Below are 15,151 nucleotides of genomic sequence, written 5' to 3'. Positions count from 1 at the left end.
AAAGAGACGTGAACAAAAAACACACATAAGAGATATTTTCACAACAGCAACAAAAGTAAATACACAGCAAAATAATAACGTAGTGTCGAAAGAACGTAATATCACACAGAATAAAAAAAGACGAAACTTATAATAAAAACAAGAAATATAAATTAAAAAAATAACAAATATAAGTGAAATGTTTAGCACAATCAATTAAAAATAAATTACAAGAAAAAATTTTAAATAAAATAATTTAAGAATTTATAAAAAAATTAAAACAAAAAGCCGCCGGTACATAACAAGAGAGACAAAAAATAAAAAAAAAGAAGAAAACAAATGAGAGTATGAGTGAAAGAAACAAAGAAAGAACATTGAGTTAGATTCTTATATACAAATGGCAAAATTGGAATTATGAAACACAAACGGAAAATTTCTAATAATGCATAAATAATCAGAATCAACAAACCAATCACAGTCCAGCAATCAAAGAATAAACAACACTATATATAACTACAAAACGTTTTAATAATTTAATGTGGACAAGGCAATTGAGGAAGAACAACAACTACAGCTACATACAAAAGGATATTATTTTTAAAAATAAATAAATATGTTATTAATATAAAAAACAACAAAATAAGAATTTAATTCTTAAGTGCAAAAAATCAGTTTTATGGTTTCATAAAAATAAATAAAAAATATTTTTTTTTTTATTAAAAAAATCTACTAAAGAAATAAATATAAATTCCACAAAATATGCAAGTTTGGACTTTAATATAAAACAAAAAATAAACTTAACTTGAAATTTGTGTAAGAAAACCCGAATTCGTTAACAAATTTCGTGTGTTCTTTTTTCGTAATTGAAATTGAAATCGAAATAGAATTTTGTTAATTGTGGAATACGAAACCTGTAGTTGGTTTTTGGTTTGTTTTTATTCCACAACTTATTCTAAATGAAAAATATTTTCTCAACGGTTTTGTGTGAAATGAGAAGTGATTTTAAAGAAAGCCATCAAGAAACCATTAATAAAATGATACAATTTGGTACGGTTAAATATGGAATTGTTAAACAATTAAAAGATCGTGCCAAGAGTGCCGAGAAAGGTAAGTCGAACATTTTTTCTTTGCAATTAAAAATAAAAAATAATTTTATACCAAAAATTATTTTTTTTTTTTTTAATTAAAACATAATTTTTAAACAAAATTGAAAAATTAGGTAGTTATTAAAATGTCGGTTATTGTGAAAACAAAAGCCATTTGGGCATTTAAATTTGCTTATAGCTGAAAAAAAATCTTATTTCGGGAAATATATATTTTAGTGGAAGAGGTTTAAAATATTTCGAAAATGAAATATTTTTGGCAAGAATCTATATTGAAAGTCTTTAAATTGTGACAAAAGCCTCTAATAAAAATGGAGACCTTTTGAAAATCAAACAATTAAGGAAATAGTTTAAAAAAGAATTAGAGAAATTTTGTTAAAGCCTAAAGCGAAATAGGCTTTCTTAATTTTTATTACAAATCTTTGTTTATATTTATTTTCTTTATTTAACAATAGGCCCTAATATCGCAATAGTAGCTCCACGATTTTTGCTATCAAAAAATCCAATTAATTTTTTTCCTTTTGAAACAATTTCAATACAATAAATTTATTTTGGTATTGAATATGATTAGTGAGTTCGTCATCTAAGAAAAAAAATATTAATGGCAAATGGCCCATCACTAATAATAATAATCAAGATTTCAAACCAGTTTTCACAAACAACAACAATAACTTAATTACTAATTAAATATAAACAACAAATTCATTTCAAAATTAATTTATTGATTTGGCCAATAGTTTTAAAATAGTTTTCTGTTTGTTGTTGTTGTTGCTGCTGCCTTTTTGATTTAAGTCATAAACCATATTTTTTCGGTTTCTTTTTATATACGACTTGATTACCTTATAAAAATCATAAATACAAACACACGCATAAAACATAAAAAAATAAAAAACATAGTTCAATATATAAAAACTGGTATAGAAATAAATATAAAAAAACTAATCATTATTTTTTTTAAAAAGATGGAAATGTTTAAATTTAAATTTATACAAGGCAATAGGGGAAAATAGTTACTTTTGAAAATGATTTATAAAAAATTATTTAGTATCGGTTCAATTTAATTTATGAGTTCATTTTTGTTAACCATTTTGAAGGCAAAGGGTTTACAACATTACAATAAAATATAATTAATGTTATTTTAATTGATTTTATTGGAAATATTGTTTACAGCCTTTTAAGATTCAAAACAATTTTTCAATTTCTTTCAAAATTGTAGTTTTGTTTGATGTAATTTTTATAAAACAAATATTTGTTTTTTATTTTTATTAATTTCCATTTAATTTAGATAACATCTCAGAAATATTTTTTTTTTGTGTGGGGTCGCCTTGGGCTCCCACTCACTCCCGGCTATTGTGTTGGGTTTAATACACCATCACCATTATGAATATTTAAAAAGTAATAATGCCGCTTATCATATTTATTAACATATTTATCGCATTTTATAAAGTGACTAATATTTGTTAAGTAGAAAAAAACACTATTTTTAAACAAAAAATTCGAAGAAAAAAATATGAAACAAAATATTTTTCACGATTTATTTTTGTTAAAAGCTTGACACGATTTTTGAAAGGGGATTCAGAAACAAATCCATTGCCTTCCAATACTGATTTTACGACCTTTGTAACTTATACTAGTTTGCTTTTTAGTCAATGAATTCTAAATCACTTTGGCTAAAAATGATTTAAAACATATTTTTTTTGTCTCCAACATTTAATTTTCTGTCTTATACTATTTTGCTTATTATCGTATAACCATTTTTTTTTGTTTGCCTGCCCTCATTAAAAATTATAATATTCAAATATTTATTGATTGTCTATGAAATTATTATTAATGGCATATTGGGAGAATGAAATCAAGTTTCAAAAAAAAAAAAAAAAAATAAATAATACTTTATGAATTGATTAAATTTCCTGATTTTGAAAATAAAAAAATTAGAGAAAATGTCTTGCATTTGAAATTGATCTAGAAAAAGTATTTAAATTTCTATAAACTATCTCTTTAAGATGTTACAAATATCACAACAAACCTAAAATACCCATTTCAATTTATCTCCCAAATTATGTCTGTGAGTGTGTGTGTGTTTGGTTATACAAATCAACTGAAATTAAAACTGAACTCATTTGTCAAAATGTGGTTGTTGAATACAAAACAAAAAATACAAGCACACAGAAAAATTAATATACATTTATAAATTTATAAATATGAATTTATTTATTTCTACAGTAGGAACTCGATAAATTGTAACTGAAAAATTAAAAAAAAAATTCTTTATAAAGAAATACTGGTCAATGATAATCCCCTTCTTTTAAAAATTATTTTTTATAATCTAAAAATTAAAAAAAAAAATTAATTTTTTATAATTTAAAAATTAATTTTTTTTTTTAAAATTAATTTTTAAAATTAATTTTTATAATTAAAAAATTATTTTTTATAATTTAAAAATTTTTTTGAATTTTTATAATTAAAAAAATATATTCGAATCTATATTTTTTTATAATTTAAAAAATATTGTTTACAATTAAAAAAGTATTTTTTGAAATTTAAATATTATTTTTCTTTTAATTTCGTATTATTGCGAGCCCACTGTATATATTCGAATCTATATGTTTATTTCAATTTTTGGTTTTTGAAAACATGATTTATAAACTTTATAAACTTAATAACAATCGAAGCACGAGACACTGGCGGGAGGTCGGTCGGATGATGGTTAGTCACAAATTTATTTAATGAGATGATTTTTTGTTGTTGTTTGTCTTACAAAAAAATTCAATAATTTTTTTAGTTTTATTTGGAACAAACTATATTTATGAAATATATATTTTAATTTGTTCACAAAACATTGTTGTTGTTGTTTGTCACAGTTAAGAGGAAATTTTTCATACATATATATATATTTTTTTTTGGAATATTTAATTGGAAATCAAAAGAGCTTCCGTTGTGGAGATGGTTTCTTTGGTTTGGGTGGCATACCTAATGACGTAAATTATAGAGTATTGAATTGAAAATTATGGAAAACAAGAAGAAACTGGTTTTCGAATACCGACAACCTAATGGGTCAGGTGAAAAACTTCGGATGAATTCTTTCGATTTTTTATTCTACTATTTTTTGTCATTTCATTCAACACAATTTACAAGTTTTTAATTCATTTTTGTTTTACTATTTTTTCTGGTTTAATTCAAAATTCTTCTGTTTTCTATTTTTTTAGTATTTTATTTAAAAAACAAATTATATTTCCTGTTAGTTTTTTATGTGATATTTTTTTAAACCTTCCGCATCAACTTGAACCATAAAACCTTCCCATATATGTGTGCAAAATTTATTATTTTTTATTTTGTCATTAAAAAAAAAAAATATGCTAATATGCTAAATGACTTATTGTTGCTGTTGTTGTCATGGCTATTTTGGCTAATGATTATTAAAAAAAAATCGTAAAAAATAAATTAATTTTTTGGAAACAAAAATTAAATTAATAATTAATAGGGGGACATTTTTTTGAAGAAGCATTTTAATTAAAAATTAGAGCATATTAGGTTTTAATAAAAAAGAGAAAACTATTTTAAAATCCCTATTAAAAATAAATTGAAAAAAAACAGTCCACATTATTTGTATTTTATTTTATTACTTAAAATATCCATACAACCCTATACATGTTCTTGATTTAAAACCGTTTTCAAAATTTTGTTTTTTTTAACAAATTGTTGTTATTGTTATTATCATATTTCAATCATCATTATATTGACACTTTCGAGTTAAAAAAAAAAAAATGTTGGTTGTATATCAATATTTTTTGATTCCATACCGAAAAAAAAAATTCAAACTTATCAGCATCACATCGTTCACACAATAAAGAAACGCCGCCAATATTATAAATTAAAACATTAAAGATCAATATTTGCTTAAGCAAAAAATTATATTTAAATTATTATATGTTTTTGTTACCGAAAACATGACGAAGAAGAAAATAAATGTCATCATAAATAAACAACCGGTTAATATTTTGTTTCATTCCGAGATGAAATATTTATTTTTCTCCCACAGAAAAAAATCAAGATAAAGAAAAAAAACAAACAAATTTTTTAAATTAAATTAATAATAATATTGGCGAAAAAAAATTCGGGAAATGTTAATTAAAAAAAATTTAATAAAAAAATTCAGAATGTATATTTTTATGATAAATAATAAAAATTAAAATGCAAACAAATATGAAAATTTGGAATAAATACAATTTGTTTTTAAAAAAATAATTTTTTTTTTTTTAACAATTTTAAACAAAAAATAAAAATTATTCTATTCAAAAAATTTTTTTCCTAAATAATCTTGGATTTTCAAAATGAACCAATATTTCTTATATATTGTATAAAAATTAACGAATAAATTTAAATCGTTATTCTTTCTTTTAATATTTTTATTTTGAAATTTTTTGGATTTTTTATTTTTGAAAAAAAATCCATTTTTTTCATAATTTCTTTTTTCCCAAATTTTATTTCCAAAAAATTTTCCATTTCCAATTTTTTAATTATATATTCCCCTCCATGGCTACATTTTATAAAATTTATTTTTATTATTTGCCATACAACAATGTTACTCTTGTTTCTGTTTCATTTCTGAATATTCATTTTCAGAACCCAAAATACAAAAAAAATATCGTTTTCCTTCCGCATAAAATTCAATACAGTATTTCAATTTTTTTGTAATTGCTGAATATCAATTACTAGTTTATTCTGTCTGTTTTATTATTTCATTATAATGTGTATTGAACTTTAAAGGTTATGGCTTATGAATAATTTAATAACAAAATAAAATAAAAACGTTTTTTGTTCTCTTCTGAAGACAATGTAATTACAAAGTTTGTAAAATAAGAATATTTTATAAAAATTTATAAAATACCGATATTTACATACAACTAAATATTGGGGAAAAAAGAAGGAGAGAGGGCATTGAACGTATTGCTATTTGAGGGGGGAATAGTTTCAATGTCAAACTTAAAAAAAAAAATGTATTTAGTTTTTTTATGAAGACGTATTTCCAAACTTAAATTAGGAAAGAAATTCCAGTTAGAAAAAAATCGGTGACCAAGAAGTAAGGTTTAATAAAAATCTGAGGATTTTGAATATTCATTGCAGACCTAAAAATAGCTTTTAATAAAAATCTGAGGATGTAACTCTTAAATAATTCATCTGATCTTTAAAAATTACTCAGTGTCCATTTCCCACTTTTTTTCTTATTCTCCTTAATTTCCTTTGATCTCTTTTACCACTGTTTTCATTTGTTTGTTTGTTTTTGGTGTTGATTAACTTCGCAAATCCGATCAACTAGCCGAAACTAAAAAGTTAACTAATTGTTGCATTAAGCGACAATACCAAAATTTTTTATATATAAAAAAACCAACAACAACAATTGTAACCAAGCTGGCTGGGAGGACAACTGCCACAGCAGCTGAGTAGCACGTTGTTGTTGTTGATGATGATGACAACAATGTCTATGCAAGATATACAACACATGGTGGCAAACACATATGGCCTGGTGGCACGGAAGAGTTTGGTGTTGCATATCGCCCGGCAAATATAGATGAAGGAGAAAAAAAACTAGGCGAAGCCAAATTGAAAACAGAGCCGCCACAAAACGACATGCTCGCGATTAAGTCATATTGACTAGCAGCAGCAGCAGCAACAAGAGAAGAGACCATAGAAATAGAAGCAGCAGTCAGCCAGCCTGCCTGCCATCCAGCTAACCAGTCAGCCAGTTTGCCACCAAAGCAAACGAGAAGAAGAAGAAGCATGAAAAAACTAGGCGAGAGAGTAGTAGATTGTTTTTATAAGATTACAGGAGGCACAAAAGCATGGCAAGCCAAAGATGAAGAAAGCAGGTTGCCGGTTAGCAGGCTAGCTAGCTATCTGGATGGCTGGTTGGATGGCTGCTGCATGGATGGCTGGCTGGCTGGTTGGTTTGGTGGTTAGCTGTTTGGTTTTCAGCAGCAGGTTGCTTGTTTTAGGAATGTTAAAACACTTGCTTTACGCCACAAATGCCAAAACAATTGATACAGGTGTAAAAATGGCTTAGAAACAAAATACAGAACACTTTGGGGGCAAAACTCCCAACAAAAAATTAAAAAAATCCCAGAAAAAATAAAAACAAGTTTATTAAAAAATTACAACATAGGATATTCCTTTATTTATTATTATTTTTATTAAAAATTACTCTAAATAACCCCCTTCCTCTCTCTCTCTCTTTTTGCAGATTCACCCAGCGATCATGAACAGAATGGTTCCTGTTCACCCTTGGCTGCTGCCACAGCCAATGATGAGAACAGTCATTCCTGTGATAGAGCAGTAAGTCCCAGCAATAATGAGAATTCGGATATTGCAACACCATCCTCACCTGCCACCAACAAACAAGAGCAACAACAAAGCGAAGAAGAACAAGAAACACCCACAACACCACATAAAACATATCCCAAGGAACAAGAATTTCCATCACCCACACCACCAGACCTAAATGAATCTCAAGAGCCAATAAATAAGGCCCAAGAAACCACAGAAGCACCAGAATCAAATAACGAAGAACAGGAACAACAACAACAACAGCCAGAACAACCCGACTCTCAAGATTCCTCCAAAATGTGTCTAACCAAAACCACACTCGATCAAGAGCATGATGAGGAAATGGAAGATTCTTCCGCCCAACAACCCACCACCCAAGATCTCTCCAAATCTATGGAATTTGAAGAAACACCCGAATCCAAATCCAAAACTGTCGAATCGGAAATGGATAGTGTTTCCACCACCCCCTCACTGCCCAGTGGTTCCCAACTGCTGGCCAATAGTCAATTTCCCACCGCTCCCGTTAACATTGAGGCTATTAAAAATATGCAATTGGCCATAGCTCAAGCGGCAGCCAAAACCATTGCCAACAGCGCTTCGGGTCAGGATAATGAGGCCGCTATGAAACAGTTAGCCTTCCTGCAACAGACCCTTTTCAATTTGCAACAACAACAATTGTTCCAAATTCAACTCATCCAACAGTTGCAATCACAATTGGCCATGAACCAGACGAAAAATCAAAACGAAGAGGAGGAGGAAGAAGAAGAGGGAGAAAATGGTGAAGAAGACACTTACGAAGAAGAGGAGCGTATTGCCCAAATGGAGTTGAGACAAAAGGCTGAGGCCCGCATGGCAGAGGATAAGGCCCGCCAGCATTTAATCAATGCTGGTGTTCCCCTAGAATCGCTGAAACGTAAACGCGACAATGAAGAGGAACCCGAAGCCCAACGCCGCATGAGCGTTGAGTCCTCGGCGAACAACAAATCATCCGACTATGCCTTGGACAAACTGAAAGAAATGGAAAATCGCCCTCTCCCCTTCGGTTCCGATCTTGCCTCCTCCATAATAACCCATCATGATGATATGCCAGAACCAAATTCTTTGGATTTATTACAAAAACGAGCCCAAGAAGTATTGGACTCAGCATCTCAGGGTATCTTGGCCAATAACATGGCCGATGAATTTGCTTTCAAGGAGAACAATGGCAAGGCCGGCAATGAGCCATTCTTCAAGCATAGATGCCGTTATTGTGGCAAGGTATTTGGTTCGGATTCGGCCCTACAGATACACATTAGATCTCACACCGGCGAAAGGCCCTTCAAGTGCAATGTTTGCGGTAGCCGTTTCACCACCAAAGGCAATTTAAAGGTTCACTTTCAGCGTCATGCCCACAAGTTCCCTCATGTGCCGATGAATGCCACACCCATTCCCGAACATTTGGATAAATTCCATCCTCCCTTGTTGGATCAGATGTCACCAGAAAGTTCACCTTCCCACTCCCCCTCAGCTATGCCACAACAAATGCCTACAGCTCCTGTGGCCGCCACCGCCTCTGCTACCACTCCACAAATGCCTGCTTTGAATTTCCCCAGCCCTTCAAACCCCTTCCCCGCCCTGTCGGGTCTATATCGGCCACCATTGGATTTACTGAAAACTCTACAAAGCTCTACGGGTAATTTCCCCAATCCATTCTTCCCCCAAGTGGCCAGCAATTTGGGAGAAGCAGCTGCGCAAGCCCAACAGGCTGCCCAGGCTGTGCTGAATAAATCTCAACAAGATGCTCCCACAGATTTGAGTAAAACATCCCAACCCAATTCACCTGAACCGCCCACCACCACCACTACACACATTAAATCGGAATTACCTGAAGAAATCGAAGGAGAAGAAGACGGAGATTTGTCGGCCAAAGAAAATCGTTCCATGGTGGAATCACCCCGACCGGAATCACCGGCCAAAACAATGTCACCAACACCAACGGATGCCATCAAAATCAAAGAAGAAAAACCCGAACATGAAGATGAAGAACGCGAAGAACAACGGCTAACTGCCTCTCAATCGCCAGCCGTTGCCCGATCCCAAGTACCTAATGCCTCACCATCACCTCCAGACGTCGCAATCAAACCTAGCCTACAACATTTGCCACCTGTGGTGCAACCCGTGCAGCCACCAGCTGCCGTTATGTATGCACAACCTTCGCCCGGATCTCAACACAGTTTGGATCATTTGCCCACACCCGGACAATTGCCCCCTTCGATGTTGCACCATCGTGAGGACTTCTTTGCTGAACGTTTCCCCATGAATTTCACCAAGACTGATGACAGACATTCGCCGATTCGTTCGCCAGCCCATTTGCCACGTCCTCCCTTCTGCAATCCCATGAAACCCTATGACATGGCTTTGTTGCCACGGCCCCACAGCAATGACAACTCCTGGGAGAATTTCATAGAGATTTCCAATTCATCGGAAACCATGAAATTGAAGGAGTTGATGAAGAACAAGAAAATCACCGATCCCAATCAGTGTGTCGTGTGTGATCGTGTTTTGTCGTGCAAATCAGCTTTGCAAATGCACTACCGTACCCACACGGGTGAGAGGCCGTTCAAGTGTCGTATTTGCGGTAGGGCCTTCACCACCAAGGGTAACCTGAAGACCCACATGGCTGTGCATAAAATCCGACCACCCATGCGCAATTTCCATCAATGCCCCGTGTGTCACAAGAAATACTCGAATGCCTTGGTGTTGCAGCAACATATCCGCCTGCATACCGGCGAACCCACCGATTTGACTCCCGAGCAAATTCAAGCTGCCGAAATAAGAGATCCCCCACCCACCATGATGCCAGGAGCTTTTATGAATCCCTTCGCCGCTGCTGCCTTCCATTTTGGAATGCCCGGCGGTCCAGGTATGCCACCAATGGGTGGTCCTCACAATGGCACCATGGGTTCGGAATCGTCACAGGGTGATATGGATGATCAAATGGATTGCGGTGAGGATTATGATGATGATATGTCCTCGGAGCATATGTCAAATTCTAATGATATGGAGTCGGGTGATAGGCCCAAGTCTACAGATGACTTTAAGGCTTTGTTGTTTGAGCAGAAGCTGAGGATTGATCCAACCGGAATGGTAAATGCCGGATCTAGGCCACAGTCGGCTACCTCCAATGGAAATTCAGTGAATTCAGCTCCCAACAGTCCAGTGGCTTTGAATAAGCCATTGAATGTTACCCGTTCCAGTTCACCGGCCAGATCTGCATCGGAAACATCGCATGGTGCATTGGATTTGACACCCAAAGCGGGTCCTGCGAGCAGTGCAGGAAGTACGGTGCGATCGCCACAACCATTGTCGTCGATGAAACGATCCCCATCTCCATTGAGTAAATCACCAAAAATGCCGCAAATTAGCCCAACAACTAGCCTACCACCCACTGGCGCTAGTCCGGTTGATTGTCTGCCACCAAGTTTACATCATCACTTGCAACAGCAACATCAGCACTTGATGCAACAACAAGCTGCCTTGGCTGCAGCACAACATCATCAACAAATGCAACATAATGCCGTTGTTGCCATGCATCAGGAACAATTGCGTCGTGAGGTGGCGGTACAAGCGCAAGCGCAACATCATCATCAGCAGCAACAACAACAGCACCTCCAACAACAGCAGCAGCAACAACAACAATCAGCCTTATCGCCCAACACACCGGGCGGCAGTAGTTCACATACAGCCTCCGGTTCGTCAGCATCGCCACATGGTCAGGTAGTGGCACCGCCACCACCACCACCAAATCCTTTAGTTGGACCCCGACCACCATTTGGCATGTTTCCAAATCTCCCGCTGTTTCCACCGGCTTCCACGCAAAATATGTGCACAGCAATGAATACGATAGCACAGTCTGTTATGCCGGCGGCACCATTTAATCCTTTAGCTCTATCGGGTGAGTTGTGAGTGAAACAATTTTTTATTCCAATTTTTTGTTCGTTCGCTTGTCGTTTTGCAAAAAAAAAAATGAAAATCCCAATGGGCTAGAATGGAAAGAATTTCCAGCTTTTGGTTCCACCTCTCCCCAACCTCTCCACATAAACGCTTGCAATTTATTTTTTATGCTATTGGGGTGCATGGCTTATTATGCTTCTATTTTTTTTTTGTCACATGCTTACTAGGCTTAGGCTTTGCTTTTGTTATTTTTATGGGCTTTAACTAATTTTGGAATTTTCTGTTTATTCGATTTATTTTTTGTAGGAGTCAGAGGCAGCACTACCTGCGGCATTTGTTTCAAAACATTCCCCTGCCATTCGGCTTTGGAGATTCACTATAGAAGTCATACAAAAGAGAGACCATTCAAATGTACCATTTGCGATCGTGGTTTTACAACAAAGGTAAGTGTCATACAAAAAAATCCTTAAGCCACTTCTTCCATTTTCTCTAAGAGAAAAATGTATTTGTTTTTCTTATAAAAACTTTTTTCTAATTTTGTTGTTGTTTCTTTTTTTCTTTCTCTTTCCAGGGTAATCTCAAACAACACATGCTAACCCACAAAATTCGTGATATGGAACAAGAAACCTTCCGGAATAGAGCAGTCAAGTATGTAAGTGTTCCAAAAATCGTAATCACTTGATTTTATGTTTTATTTCTTTTTATTATTTTCTCTCTCGCTACTTTCTATTGCGGGTTGCGGTACGAAGGGAGAATTTCTAATCAATTATAAAGTGTCTCATTATTCTTGTCACGATTACCCCAAGAGACACGTTCAGTGTATTGAAGTTGTGTATTTATTTCAATATTTTTTTTATAATTTCAAATTTGAAATTGAACGGGGGAAGTGAAATGAGTTTTGAAATTGTGACAATTTAAATTACCAAAATAATTTTTGTTTTTCAAAATTTTTTCATGCACGTTTTGAGGGTTAACAATATTACCATGGCACCTTAAAGGGTTAATTATTTTGAATACCTTTTCAAAATTATATTTTTGTTCCTGAAAACAGGAAAAAAAGTTATTTTTACCATATGCCAAAAATTGTCTATTAAACTATCTTGCAAATTCTCTCCCGAATTCCTTACTTCATTGAATGAAACAAAATTGAAAAAATATCTGTCTCTGTGTTTCTCTTTAAGATTTTAATTTTCTGCTTCACAAAAGCATCTCAAATCTCGCATACATCTATTCTCTCGTCAAGCTCTCTTTCCCATCTCTTTTCATCACAAAATTTATGTCGTAGTGAACTTCCACTCTTTCTCTCTCGTCCTTCTCTCTTTTCCATCTCTCTACATTATACAACTATTACTTAACGACAAATTTACTAATTTCCTCTCTCTTTTATTTTTTTCTCTCTTTTTAGATGAGTGGCGCCAAAGAAGACTGAGGTCCATTCTAAGTCGTCATCACTGCTACCCGCTTCTGGCCATTATCCCATGATGGCCCAGGATCAGAATATAATACACAATAATATCCCGGATTTCAGGGTTAGATAAGTTGTAGAGCTAACAAAAAAAAATTATCCAAACAAAAAAGTAAAACTTTAAACACAACAAAAATCGACGTGGTTTTCAAAAAAGAAATCCCAAAGATATAAAACAAAAAAACACACAAACATTTGTTTATAAATTTAAGTTGGAAAAGAAAATTGTAGAGGTCTGCTGGGAGAGAGAACAAGAGGCAGAGAGAAAAAAGGTATTCTTCAGATCGCTTGATTCTCTCGCTAAATCACTCTCTCTCGGTCTCACAATTAAATCACAAAAACTCGCATAGCAATGATCTCACTCATACATAGACCGCAATGGAGCCCATTGAGGGAGCACACACACACAAACGTGCAAACACACTGATTGTGTGTGGTAAAAGGGGAGCTGTTTAGGCCCCGTCAAACACCTCAGAGTTAAGACAGCTTTGGTGTTGTTGTGATGATAATGGTGTTGGCGTTCCTTCAGTGGGTTGAATGAATTGGTTGGCGGCTTGACTTTTTGTTGTTGTTGTTGTTTCACACACACACAAAGGTGCTTTTGGTTTCAATTTAAGGCAAGCATTGGGCATATGAAATTATGTATTTTCGTATGAAAAAAAAAATGAAAGCAATTGAAACTAATGTATAACAATCTCAACAACATTAAAGCGCAATTATTTGGTTGGAGAGCCTTAAATAAAAATCTACTGAAAACAAAATATATTTTGTAAAACAAACATCTTATTTTGGTTGGGCTAATAAAACCAAAAATTGATAAAATATATTTTTAATTTATTTATGGCGCTATAAACACCAATAACCAAAAAGACATAAAAACCAACTAATTTTTTTTATATATTGAAACAAATCCAAAGAATTTTTATTTAGATATCCAAAAAGAAAACAAAAAACAACAAATCAAAAAGAATAAATAAAAATATTGTTTTTTTTTATAGAAACAACAATAAGTTTTAATATTTTTTTCCATTCAATTTAATTTTTTTTCCTTCAACTTCAAAGGCAAATTGAAGAAGAAGAAGAAAAAATAAATATATAATTGGAAATGCTATTAAAATTTAGGCAAACAATAAGAAAAAAAAAACAACAAAAAAGAGACTGATTTCGTTTCATAAAAAAGAGAAATACATTTTACAAATAAATAAAGAAAAACATAACAAACATAATTCCAGCTAGGAAAAAAGACCAGCAAATAAAGAAAAAATAAAATCATAGGAAATGTAACACACACTCACACAAATAAAATCAAAAATTCGAATTTAATACAAACAACAAAAAAAAACTTTGTAAAATATTTAAAAATTATAACAATAGTTATTGTGCAATACAAAAATATAAAAAAAACAAGAAAAAAAAAAACAGAAAAATATGACAAAAAAACTAAAATTAAAAAAAAAATCACAAAATAATTCCTCTTTTCCCCTTTATTTTTTTAATGTATATAAATTTTTGCAATTATCATTTTTTTTTTAATTTTCAACATTACACAAAAACATATTAATAATAAAAAAATTATAAAAAAAATTGTGATACTATTTCATACTTTTTATTGTTTTTTTGAAATAAAAAAAAGGAATTTCTTAAAAAAATATATATATACAAAAATTAAAAATAAACGGCATTTGTACATAAAAAAAAGTTTAAGTAAAATTTTTAGTTTTCTAATTTCATATTATTTTTTTTTTTCATTTTAATTTCAATAAAAAAACACAAGTTCACCTACCTTTAAGTTAGTTGTCTTTATCCTTACCCACACCCTTTTTATTGTAATTAGTCACCAATATTAATACATAAGTATATTAATTATAATTCTAAACAATAAAAAAACACATCAAAACAACATACATATTATTACATAAGTAAACAAACAACAAAGCAAAAAAATTAACATATAATTTCTCACATTAAATTTAACATTTAAGTGTACAATTAATGTATTAAGTTATAAACTAATATTGAAAAAAACAAACAAACAAATAATTTATATATAGATATTGATACAATATTATTATTATTGTAATGTATAGTAAATAAGAAGAAACAAAAAATTATTATAATTATATATTTAGTAAGGAAACAAAAAAACAAAACAAACATCTCATGAAAGAGCAAAACAAAATAAAAGAAAATATACAAAAAATTACAATATGAAATTTGTGAAAAAAAATTAAATGAGTGCGTTTTTATTTTTGGGAAATCATTAAGTCTTGGGCCAGGTTAAGATATTAGAAAATTTTGTATGCATATCTTTAAAGTGGGAGGGAAGAGGAGCAGTATAGTCGGGCGGGGT

General features: G+C 31.8%; 1 protein-coding gene across 1 annotated transcript; it reads left to right on the top strand.

Annotated features, from left to right (window-relative positions):
* The first annotated feature begins 933 nt into the window (after positions 1-933).
* On the top strand, positions 934-12,784 carry LOC133331175 (homeotic protein spalt-major). The gene is made up of 5 exons (XM_061539571.1): positions 934-1,086; positions 7,321-11,337; positions 11,643-11,779; positions 11,908-11,984; positions 12,742-12,784. Exons 1-5 carry the CDS (start codon positions 936-938, stop codon positions 12,743-12,745), a joined length of 4,386 nt encoding a protein of 1,461 aa, XP_061395555.1. The 5' UTR covers positions 934-935; the 3' UTR covers positions 12,746-12,784.
* The last annotated feature ends 2,367 nt before the right edge of the window (positions 12,785-15,151 follow it).

The sequence above is a fragment of the Musca vetustissima genome, unplaced genomic scaffold (genome assembly GCF_032173495.1).
Source record: "Musca vetustissima isolate MV318-11 ecotype Yass unplaced genomic scaffold, APGP_CSIRO_Mvet_v1 utg9394, whole genome shotgun sequence".
Classification (NCBI taxonomy): Eukaryota; Metazoa; Arthropoda; class Insecta; order Diptera; family Muscidae; genus Musca; species Musca vetustissima.
Note: the sequence above shows the minus strand (reverse complement) of the source record. Positions and strands in the feature narration are given on the sequence as shown.